This window comes from Hippopotamus amphibius, chromosome 4 (assembly GCF_030028045.1).
Source record: "Hippopotamus amphibius kiboko isolate mHipAmp2 chromosome 4, mHipAmp2.hap2, whole genome shotgun sequence".
NCBI lineage: Eukaryota > Metazoa > Chordata > Mammalia > Artiodactyla > Hippopotamidae > Hippopotamus > Hippopotamus amphibius.
Window position 1 is genome coordinate 187,996,056 of NC_080189.1, and position 12,570 is coordinate 188,008,625.

Sequence of the window (12,570 nt, forward strand, 5' to 3'; positions counted from 1 at the left end):
GAGTCCGGATCTCTGAGTGACACCCTTGGATATGTAACACTGGCTCTACTCCTGCTGTGAGAAGTCACACCTGTGGCTCTGTGTCAGCTCTGCTATTCCTCAGCCTAGTGATCTCACCTGCACACTGACTGATGTAGAAGCTTCTGTCTATGAAATGCCCTTGCCTCCATACTATTTCATGAACTGAGTCCCTTATTGCTTCTAACTTTTCAATAACATTACTTTAGTAAATTAAATTATAAATAACCTGCCTGCCCGAGTGTAGATAATAGGAGAGTCAGCTAGAGCAGGATGAACAAGAGTCACAGGACAAGCCTGGACCCTCTGATCTGGACCTGAAAAGTGAGCCGAGATGCTATGGGATGGGGGAGGGGAAGGGCTGGCATCCGACACCTAGAACCAGGTGAGCCCATTATTTCCCAGATGGAATCAGGGCCTGCATTGGAACAGATGTCCCAGCACCTGACCTGGCATTCATGAGCTGGTGGACTGGAGGAGACCCTTACAAGTTCATGGTCACATGGAGGGAAATATAATAGTTGTCTTTATGTCTCAGTGAATGGGGTGTGCTGTTAGGGTCTATTTATCCCAGGAGAAATGTGTGAGGTCACCAACATGTAAAAACCTTATTTTGTCCTTCGTGGAGATAATTGAACACAATTATACCTGGCAACCAGAATATATTATAATGTTGGAAGGAATATCCTCTACAGGTGACCCATGGGTGATGTTGAAAGAAGTGCTGAGATTTACACCATATTTCTGTTGATGTTACCAGTGATGGTCTCACCAAGAAGGCCTGACAAGGCTGATGTGGGGAGGAGGAGAGATGGTGATGGGCTTCATGGGGACCACGTGGACAGGACCCTCTGACGGCCTCTGTATTTCTCCTTGGGATGCTGCAGAGCCTAAGCTCAGAACGGGGTGTGGATGTCAGAAGCTGTAAAGCCAGGTGTTCAAGGATATTGAGCGTCTTTGTAGGAATCATTGAGGAAAGAAGAAGCAGGAACTGTACTTGGAAAGCAGCGGAGCCCCAGGTCACGTGAGATTAGTTATCCAGGATGTTACTGGATGTACAGGGATTCGTTATGTTCACAGTTCATCCTGCAGCTCCACTGGGAATCCAGGTTGAAACAAGAGGGATGCAGATGAAACTCCCTTATGAGGACACAAAGTGGTGTCTAAAATTTAGTAGTTCAAAGTTAAGCTATGGAAATGAGTTACTGAATTATAATTGTCAATCCCTGCTCTGGGGCAACAGAAATGTAAATTAATAATAATAATTAAGAAAAAAGCATTGCTTCTGTTTCCAGCCATAGCTACAACCATGGAATCATTCAAGTGACCACCACCCACAACGTCAGGTCCAGTGCAGGTAAAGTCAGGGTTAGAACATGATGATGCTAACAGATGAGATGTCACCCTCCCACCCGGGATCGGGGTCTCTGTGGACCTGCAGCAGAGTTCTCACCAGTGAGACAGGAGGCGAGGTGGGTTGGACATTTCTGTTTTCCCAGAAGAGCATCTCGGAAGAAATCCCCTGTCCACTTACCCCACTCCATCCTCGTGTCTGAAAGAAGCCTTCGCATCTACTGTCACATGTTCACACATCCACTTCCCTATGGTTTGGGCAGTGAATTTCACTTAACTTCTTTTTTCACCAATGTTGAAACTGCTAACAATTGAGAAGCATGAAAGTTAAATCACATATATTTGAAATTTATCCAAAGACAAGACACAGATTGGAAGAAAACACCTGCAAAAGACATATCTATGATATCTGTTTGTTATCTAAAATATAAAGTAGTCTTAATCTCAACACTAAGAAAAGGAGACTTAAAAAATAGGGCAAAATTTTTCGCAGACACCTCACCAAAAAGACACACAGGTTGCAAATAAGGCTATGGAAGAACATATATTACAGCGAAATAGAAATAAATACAAGGGCAGATCCTGCAGACTCACTAGAGTGGCCCAAATGAGGACACTGAGGACCTGAAACCCTGGGAGGAGGTGGAGCAGCAGGGGTCTGTTCTCTGCTGGTGGGGATGCAAAAAGGGGGCCCCTTGGGGGACACTTTGGTGGCTCCTTCCGAAAGTATACTTACTCTTGTGTTTCAGGAATAGTGCTCCTTTGTATGCACTTGAAAGATAACAAAACCTAGGTCCAGGTACAAACCTGTACATGATGTTTACTTAGCTTTATTCATGTTTTCTGAAAACTGGAAAAAAAACCACAAGATGTCCTGTCATAGGTGAATAGCTTTATAAACCGTGTACATCCAGACAATGGGCACTGCAATGCCACACAGATTGGGAAGAACCATCCAAGGGTGAGATGGAAATGCAAAGTAGAGATGCCAGAGGGACAACACTGGCAAGATGAGGTCAGGAACGTGAACGTGGCTGTGAGCACGGAGGCTCCTAAGAGGCTGTGCCGAATGAGGCTGAAGGGAAGACAGCTTGGGATTGTCATGAGGGAAATCTCTTCTGCCCCTCTTAAGTTCTTGTGGCTGAGCTGATAGAAAAAACTGACAAAGTCAGATTAAGGGGAGAAAAGAAATAAATTTTGACCATGGGCATGGACCTGTCATAGAAACAGATCTAGCAGTTCCCAAAGCAGACAGCTTTTATATTTTTAGACAAAGATCCTATATTTGTGAGGAATGCATAGGAAGAAGAAATGAATGCATTTGGTGCTCAATTAGGGAAGGACCTAAGTAGAGGACGGGGGTCGGGCAGGGCATTAAAGAAGGAAGAATGTTTGTTCACAGAGGCTTCCAGGCCCAAATTCCTCACATCTGGTGATGAGAGTGTCCTACTGTAATGGAAAGGAGGGTCCAGCTATTTGATGCTCGAAACCCAAAGAAGAGGCAAAGTTGGTGGAAAGGAAAGCTTGCTTTATTTTGGATGCCTGCAGCTGGGAGGGGGACGGGCTTCTGTCCAAAGGACATTCCCCTCCTGCCTATAAACCGTGGGCAAGGGCTTTAAAGACTGAAGGAGGGGCTACGTGCAGACACAGCACAGTCAGCTCTGACAGTCATCCTGAAATTGGTCCTGCTCTGGTCTGACCAGCGTCATCTTGACTGTTTTAGGTACATTTAATCTTCAGTTCCAGGGTCGGTTTGTCCCCATTTCCTTGAGGACAGTTCTTGGGATTGTGGCAGCTTGTGTCACGGCTACAGTCTGGTCATCACATAGGTAACTTCTTCCTCCTGGAGGGAGTTTCAGTGGCTATAAGACAGCTCATAGGATGTGGACAAGAATATTATCTGTAGCTCTTGAGAAGGAAAGAAAGGTCCTTGATTTGCTTAATGACTAAATTGTTATTATTTAGTTTGTTGGACAGCTTTCCTTTCTTTCCACATTTTCTCACTTTTCTGATTACACTTATTTTTTGGCTGGAGTTTTTCCACAGAAATAAGTCAGGCAGAGGACATGGGGTGGAGGACAGTTTCACTTCCTCCTCCAGATGCAGGGAGAACACCTTTCATTTGAGAGGTTACTTCTTTCTTCAAGGAGACTGGGAGGAAGGTCAGAGTGTCCCTCTGCCTTGGCTCTTTCTTATTTTCAGAGCAATCAATACTCCATGGAGGAAGACTTTGCGATGGCCCCACCTGCACCTCAACACTCAGAGCCTGTTTTGTTTCTTTGTTTCTACATATACACACCAAGCCTGTGGTGCAAGTGTCAGTTTACCTGCATCTTGCACATGTGAACTGAACTGCAGCCTGGACTTGGTCGGGAGGTGCTGGGGAGCGCACATCAGGGCACAGGGAGCCCTCCTGTCCAGGCCGGGGCTTCTCCACACTGGACCGGGCAGCCCCCCCTCTACACATGCGTTTGGTTACTTTTACAATCTAGCTTTAACTGACATATATCAAGTTACACATATTTACCATGTAAATGTTATAAGTATTGGTGTGTGTGTACAGCATGCAAACATCACGTCAACTAAAATAGTGACTCCATCCTTCACCCCAAAATATTTCCTCTAGTTTCTCTGTAATTCCTCCCTCCCAATCCACCCCCTTCCCAGCCTGTCCTGGGCAATGTGTGTGCTGTGTTTGAATCAGGCAGGCACTGGTTTTAGGGCTGAGTTGTATCCAATGTGTGAATGTTCCTCATTTACTTTTGTGCTCACCTTCAACGGTGTCTGGATGTTCCCTGTGACTGGCTACATCAGCATAGCAGCTACACAGGAACCCCACCCCCTCCCATCCCCTTCTCTCCATTGAACGTCCGGTCTGCAATAGGGGGGTGAACTGAAAACACCTTGGATGGTCACAACAAACACACAGACTCCACCACAGGATGTAGATGCCTCAGCTGTCCCCACACCTACTCCATACCAGCAGGGGTCTTCTACAAAAGAGGACAAGAAATCAAGGCAAGACACGCATCTCCCTCCTTCTTCATGAAATCTCTATGGAATATCAGAGTTAACTAAGGAAACGAACGCGAGGACATCACAGGGAAATCTAGCTCACACTATATGGATTGCCTTTCATCCTCTTTACAAAGATTTGAAAGAGACAAGCATTGAAATTTTAATCCCAATGTCTCAACATTTCTTTCCTGGCTCAGGGCTTCATATCATCACACTTGTTTGTGACATTTCATTTTTCTTTTCAAACCTATTTAGAGCTCTTTAATCTCCTCTCAACCCCTTGTAGGTCTCTGCCATCCCTGTTGAGAATCATTAGTGAGCCTCACGATGTCTGGCACTTGGCGGAGGGTCTGGGAAGAGTGGGAGGGGTTCTAAGTGCTTGGAGCTCGTGGTCTAGGACAGCCTTAGTTACAATTGGAGAGTAGGAAGCAGAGGGCAATGTTGAGATGGGTTTCCTGGGACAATCAAGGGACAAGAGAGGGTGGGCAGGGCTCAGGTCTCTGTCCAGCAGGCTCTCGTTATCTCTGTGGATTCTCTGTGTGGAAAATGACATATTAGAACATGACCCCCGGAACTGCTTTCAGAGCCCTGCCCAGAAGCTGCCCCAGCAGTGTTGGGATGGGAATATGTTCCTTTGCTTATCATCCTGCCTGATTCATGTGGACATCTGAGAGCTGCATCCCTCAGGTGCGCTGCTTCTCCATCCAGGAGATGCAGACATGGATACAGATGAGGGCACTCCCCGATCATCAGTGTCCACCCCAGTGGATGGCCAGTGGGAGGTTACAGTGCATCAGGGAGACCCCTTGGGGCAGCTGTCCTGGGGGGATTCTCATAACCATGTGGAGCCAGCGTGAGGCTGTCTGTGGGCAGAGCACATGAGCCAAGCACACAGAGGGGCTGGATTTTGCTGATGTTTCTGACAGATCATAAGAATCCTTGGACTGTTCTCCTTGTCAGTATAGAAAACATTCAGGAACTGAAAGGAAATGACCCTCGTCTTGGGTGACATCTCATGTGCAAATACACAATGTTACCTGCTCCTTTGCTGGCTAGAGTGGAAATAGAACATTGGAGCCAGGAAAGTAAACCTCAAATGTGCCTGGGGGCGGCTGATAGTTTGTAAAGGAAATCTCTGATCCCAATAGGATGCTCCTCTCTTAACCCCTTCTGTATCTGTTCCTGGGGGCGGAGTTTGTGCTGTTTCATCCTCCGTGACTCCTGCACATCTTGTAAAGTCCTTGAAATCCCGTCCTGCCTGTTTCCGTGCAGGCAGGCGGGTCTGGGCTCGCACCGAATTGCCCTCCCTCTGTCTCTTGTACAGTGGTAGATCGCCATGTAATTGGTGGTCACAGAGCTCAGATAAAGGGAGAACGTGTTCTTGCATGTTTCCAGAGGTGGAGATGTGACTCTTGAAAGATGGGCTGCCGTATGTCCTACCACCAGAATTTACACATCTCCTCCCTTTCAGCCTCTTCCCTGGAGGCTGGTGCATCCAGCTCCAACCAGAATCACTGGTGATGGAGAAAGCCTCACACTCACTATTTCTCAGCTAGACTTCTCATGTGCTCCTTGCTTCACAGACATTCCTGGAAGACCCTTGCTTGTAGGAGAGAGTGAGGCCAACAAAAAGTCTGCAAGTGATGAGAGGAAATGAGTTGAGCTCTGTGCTCTTTTGGGAGGGGATATGCATATTGCTGAAGATCTAGTCGTTTCTGCATATTTTTTTCTATAAACTTGTCCATCCAGGTGACCTGCTGTGTAAAGTACAGGAGAATAAACATAAAGTACCATGGAGGTTAAGACTTTTGTTGACCTATACGAAAGAGACTGCCAGTATTTTCTTTTACCAAAGTTGGTTTATTGGGAATGAAGAAAGAATTGCAATTCGGGATCTGCAACCATCCTAAGCCACATGCAAATCTCCAGCAATGATATAGAGAGGAATGTGTTTATGGAAGGGAAAGGGAATTTTGAGGGCTATAGCAAACCCAGAGTCTAGGTCTTCTCATTGGCTGAGGTGTGACAGTCTCTGATTGGCTGAGATCTTGCTAGGAAAAGAAAGGCATCTTGTTTCTTCCTCTTGCTCTCTGCTCTCATTGTAGGATTTGAGAGCTCCCCTTCTGGCCTCCTCACAGACTCAATTTAGGTTTTTGTTTCTTTCATTTTTTACATTTGCCCCTTTGGATTCATAACTTTTTCTGAAAGCATCACTGATCAATAGTCAGGTTTTCCAGTTTCAGTGACTTTTTGTTTCTTGATGAGAGTAAGAAATTTTCCTCTTGGCTGATTTCAGAAATAAAGTGCATATATTGCACATTTTTGGTGACAGACTAGTTGTTTTTGTGGCAATGCATCTTGTACATATTGGTTTGGTTTTAAGAATTACAACTAAAGTTATTCTAGACATGAAACATACAATTTTGCATATATACCTCATGTGCTTCAAATTTATTAGTTAACTATGGGCTGGACTATCCCTGCACATTGAACCTGTACAGTGTACTTCTCTACCCAAGTACAGGTGGGAAGATGCAAGTATTAAAACAGTCAAGTCAGTCCTGGCCCAGCCTTGTTCCTGGGGACTCAGGTCGAGCACAGACAGACCTGGGCTCCAGGTTCCACAATCCATGCAGATCATGCAGACTCCCTCCCCAGTCCCGGGTCTCTGCCAAGGCCCCCCCCACCCCGTTCTCTTGTTCACTACATGGTTAGGTTCCCCACTGCCCACATATCACGTGTACACATGGATGGTTGTTTAATGGTGTCTCTGAGTGCACAGAACTCCAGAGGTTTCCATCACTTTTTATACATCTTTATTGGAGCATAATTGCCTTACAGTGTTGTGTTAGTTTCTGCTGTACAACAAAGTGAACCAGCTGTAAGTATACATATATCCCCAGGTCCCCTCCCTCTTGAGCCTCCCTCCCACCATTCCTGTCCCACCCCTCTAGGTGATCGGAAAGGGCCAAGCTTATTTCCCTGTGTATTCCATTCCAGTAAACTAATTTAAGAAGAGCAAATATGCCTCCTGCAGGGGAACTTTTCTGTGCAATTTGACCAGATATAAGGTTTTAAGTCAGAGTTCCTCACCATTATGGACATTTAAGGCCAGACATTCCCATGTGGTGAGTGTTGTCCTGTGCACTGTAGGATGTCGGGCAGCATCAGTGGACTCTCCCAATTGGATCAGTGGGTACCTATAGCACCTCCCCCAGTCGTTACAAACCAAACGCTCAATCGTTGCCAAATGTCATCTGTGGGACAAGAGAACTCCAGGGATATACTGACATCCATTTTCAAATATACAACATGACTCCTTGTGTTCAAGTGAGAGACATTGTATGCAACAGGACTGGGTTGGACCCTTGAGAATAAGAGGGCTTCCACATCCTTCTGAGAGTAGAGGGAAGATTTGATGTACAGCAGAAGACACATTCATGCCATGAAATGCTTATAAATTGTAAATTTATATCCAAGCTTAAACTTGTCTTATTAGTTACTAGACAGCCAATAACTTGTGTTAACCTACATTTAAAAACAAGTTGTCATGAAGAAATATTTCTGTGCACCTGGTCCTAAGATAGATGGGGCAATGCAGACATGCCTGACTCCATGAAAAAAAAAATGTCCCAAGTTCAAGGAGAAGAAAGCTCCCTGGAATCATTGTGGATGAGGCTTCCAGGGGAGGCAGTGATCCACTGGAGGATCCACCGTTTCTGAGAAAAAACCCTCCCTATCCCTCTCTGCCCTGCCCTGACATTGGCTCCCTGACTTCCTGGGGGTCCTCAGCACTGTCTGATGATATGGAGCCCGTCCTTGTGGGTCCTGAGAGCCCCCTGCAGCCCACACAGCCCGCTTGCAGGGGTGGGTGTGTGCTGTCTCACACTGACACACCATCACTATGTGTTGCTGAGTAACACACGGCTGTGTCCTCAGACATTACGGAGCTGATCTGCAGGGAGAACTGGATCTCTGATGTGTCTCTGGTGATGGAGAGGCATCTTTGTAGAAACAGGATGTACCCTGTGCTATTTCCAGAAGCAAAGCCCCAGTAACCACATTCCTTTCCTGGGGGGTGGGGGAACCAGTCCCAGCAGTCAGCACTGTCTGTGATGGAGGATCAGAGACAGAGCAGGGGAGGGAGAGGGTCTTCCATAGTCCTGAGCCTGACACCTGCACCAGCACCTGGGACAGGACACCTGGGGAAGGAGAAACAATGGACACCCACTTCACAGCCGTCACCCCATAATTCCACCTTTCTCAGAGCCAGGAGATGCTCACAGATGAGAGGTGGCAGCAAGAGAAGGAATGACCAGAAGGATTTCATGTTGTTTGGGACTAAATTTTTGACTTTTAGAGAACTATGGCATTGAAGACAAGATCCCTGACTGTGAAGGGGACAAGGAACGCTTAATCACACTTTAATCAGGCTTCTTGAAGTGCTTTCCTCAACTAGGTCTTGACTTCTAGGGTTTGGGTCCATCTTTGCCTAGTTTTATCAAGAAATCTGCTAAGACAGGTTAGAGAGAATTTCTATACTTGAAATGGAATCACCCTCAATATCTGATCCCATTCAGCAAACCTGCTGTCTCCCCAGGTGATGCCTGACTCCCATGGCCTCCCCTCCCTTTAGCAAGAATTCTCCTGAGCCGGAACCCCCTGCACTTGAATTCTCCTCATTGTCGAGTTCCATCCAGTCCAGCTCACCATCTTCTTGGACATAAACCTCCATTTTACCACCTGTGTTTGGAATTAAGCCTAGTTTCCAAGGCTGCCTCAAATACCAAAAGTGAGACTGCATTCTTTTTACAAACATAATGTTTGTACTTGTAACGTCAATATCAAGCTTACCACCGTGCCTATGTAATTCATGCCCCAAAGAACTTTATCTGTCATAGACATTTTCAACTTTAATCAGAACACAGCACTTTAGGCTTAGAGACACTAGCCTGTACTTCAGACCTACACATGGGGCCAGTTTAAGGGAGGACATTATCAACTCATAGCACAAAAATGCAAAAACTATGTCAGTAAATTGATCACAAGAGGCTGACTTATTGGGCGTTGAAGCAAGAAGGAAGATGCTTGACTGACCTCAGGAGGGAAGGTGTGTGTGCTGGGTGGTTCAAGTGCTGGCCACATTGTAAATGCCCATGTGAGACTGTAAATACAACAGCCACATCCTTTAGGGCTGCAGATAGATTTCACTGAGTGTGTGAATTTACAAACATGGACTCCCTGAGTGATGAGGGTCACTGCATGGCTTACCATCGCGTGGAGCTTCTCAGGACGTTCACCAGGTTGGAGGATTTCAGACTCACCTTGAGAATTATGGTGTTGCTGGAGCTCCTTCCAGAAGTAGAAAAAATATGCTAAATTTCTGAGTAAAACTGATATTTTCTGAAAGCAACATAAACCACAGCAATGAAAGATTAGAATATAGCAGAAGGTGTGTAGTAGAGCTGGTGGTCAGGGAAAGGAGCCCAGGGATTCTAACCAGAAACCCCCTCTCAGCCCGCCTGCACCTGCTCCTGGGCTCAGCCCTGTGCTCGGTGGGTCCTGAGCCCCCCTGGTGGGGATGGGCCCCGTGCAGGGAGGTTTGTGTCTGGGCTCACACGGACTTCCCCTCACTGTGCAGCTTGCACAGTAATACACGGCCGTGTCCTCGGGGGTCACAGAGCTCAGCTGCAGGGAGATCTGGTTCTTGGACGTGTCTCTGGAGATGGAGGTGCGGCTCTTGAGGGACGGGCTGTAGTACTTGTCACCATCATAATCTATGCCCCTCATCCACTCGAGTCCCTTCCTCGAGGCCTGGAGGATCCAGCTGAAGCCATAATAACTGGTTGTGATGGAGACTCTAGAGACAGCACAGGTGAGGGTGAGGGTCTGCGAGGGCTTCACCAGTCCTGGGCCCGACTCCTGCAGTGTCACGTCAGACAGCACACCTGGGCACAGGGAGAATCCGTTGTTGTTAGTCACCTGTCGTCACAACCATCCCCACACCCCCATGCCCTGCACCTGAGACCCTCACCTTGGGGAGCTGTCAACAGGCAGAGGAGAAGACCCCACAGACTCATCTTCTTCAGGATCACAGCTCTGCCTTCCCAGAGACCTCACACATATCTGATGAGAGAGCTGTGAGCTGGCACAGCCCAAGCCTGGATTTTACCCTAGAGAATGGAGGAAAATTTGCATGTGGGGGAGCCCTGTTCTTATAAGTGAGGACGGAGGGAGGTCACGCTCTCTGTTGTCTTTTTGTTCCTGGGTGAGGTCTCTTTCCTGCCAGTCACTCAATATGTGAATCTGGGTTAGGGCAGCAACTGGTTTATGAGATACACTGAAATCAGGTTAAAACAGGACAAGACTTCCTAAGTCTAAGAATAAATGCTGAACGATTTCAAATCTCACGCATTTTTCTAATAGATATTAATGCAGTTAGCATGTGTTCAGATGATTTCTAAAAGCCAGCACATTTATAAATCTGCAAGTGTCAAAACTTCATACGTATACTTTCACACTTAATTTATATATATTGGTTTAAAATGCTCACAATATAAAGAACGGGCCTTTGCAGTATATATATTTTTAATTTAACTACCTACGACCTTATTGTAATCTGAATAAGTACATCCCGAGCAGAGGAAGGTGCAGGCAGGGAGGACCCTTGATTACTGATGTTGGAAGTTTTATTATTCTGTCTACGATGCGCTGTGCAAAGTCCTCTCTTATGGCAGCTCATGGCATGTTGCAGAGGACCCAATCTAATCACACCAGAAATAATCACACTTTTATACAAAGAAAACTTTGAAACTAAAAAAGTGACACTGCACCTGTGTCACCCAGCCTCTTTCAGTGTTGAGATGATGATGACAGAGGGTTAACCAACCTGCTGCCTCTGTCTCCTGTTATGTGCGAAGCTGGAGTTCAGGGAGGGATAATGAAGAGGGTTCATAGCATACGTTTGCTCATAATAATGTCACCTTTGACCCTGACAGGAGCCCCTGATTCCCCAGCCTCCCTCTGCCCTGCTCCTGGGGCCCATCCCTGAGGTGCACGGGTGCAGCGCTCCCCACATAGTACATGAAGTTCTTAAAACACTATGAACACCATCTTTTGTCAGATATATGATTTGGAAAAACATTCTCCCAGTGCACATTTGTCTGTTCATTTCCTGAATGGTGTCTTTGGTGAGACACACGTTTTTAATGTTAACAGAGTCTAGTTTATCAGTAATTTCTGGAATGGATCATTTTCTGATGTTTTGACTAAAACTCCTCAAAAACAGCCAACCTCTATTGTCCACGGGATGGAAAACCCTGACCTGCACACAGAGGCACTAACACTGGCAGAGCCGAGCTGGTAAGACTCCCGTCGCAAGATAGATGGGGAAGCACGGATACACCTGACTCCACGAAACAACGTCCCACGTTCAGAGGCAGGGACGCTCCCTGGAATCACGATGGATGGAGCCTGCGGGGGAGGCAAGGGTCCCGTGGGGAGACCCCAGCTTCGGAGAGGAGCCCCTCCGGTACATCCCCTGCACCTGCCCTGAAACTGGTCCTCTGGTTGCCTGGTGACCTGGGCGGGCCCTGGTGGCCGGAGCAGCCCCTGCAGGGAGGGGGGGTCTGGATGCACCCTGACCTCTGCCTGTCCTCCTGGGGCAGGAAAGCAGGGCTGAGTCCTGGGTCCTCACGGGACGGAGCTGCGGTTAACCCAGAATCTGTGATGTGTCTCTGGAGGTGCAGAGGCATTTTGGAGAGACAGGATGAACCCTGTGCTTCCCAGAACCGAAACCCCAGTACCTCCAGCCCTGTCCCTGGGGCTGAGGGATCCAGTGCCAGCAGTCAGCACTGTCTGTGATGGAGGACCAGAGACTGAGCAGGGGAGGGAGAGGGTCTTCCATAGTCCTGGGCCCGCCACCTGCACCAGCACCTGGGACAGGACACCTGGGGAAGGAGAAACCATGAGATACCCACTTCACAGCCATCACCTCGTAATTCCACCTTTCTCAGAGCCAGGAGATGCTCACAGCAGGGAGAAAAAATTAAGAGGAGGAATGGTCAGAAGGTTTTCATGTGCTTATGGAATACATCTATGACTTGCAGAGAATTGTGTTGGTGAAGATGAGAACCCTGACTCTGAGTAGCACAGGTGCTGTGTCTCCCCTTGAGCCCAGGG

General features: G+C 47.2%; 1 gene segment (V, D, J or C); it reads right to left on the reverse strand.

The window, feature by feature from the left end:
* Positions 1-7,625: 7,625 nt before the first annotated feature.
* LOC130852018 (Ig heavy chain V region 3-6-like) lies at positions 7,626-10,469 on the reverse strand. The segment is given in 3 exon segments: positions 7,626-7,646; positions 10,024-10,337; positions 10,424-10,469. Coding segments are annotated over 3 exon segments (381 nt in total).
* Positions 10,470-12,570: the final 2,101 nt, after the last annotated feature.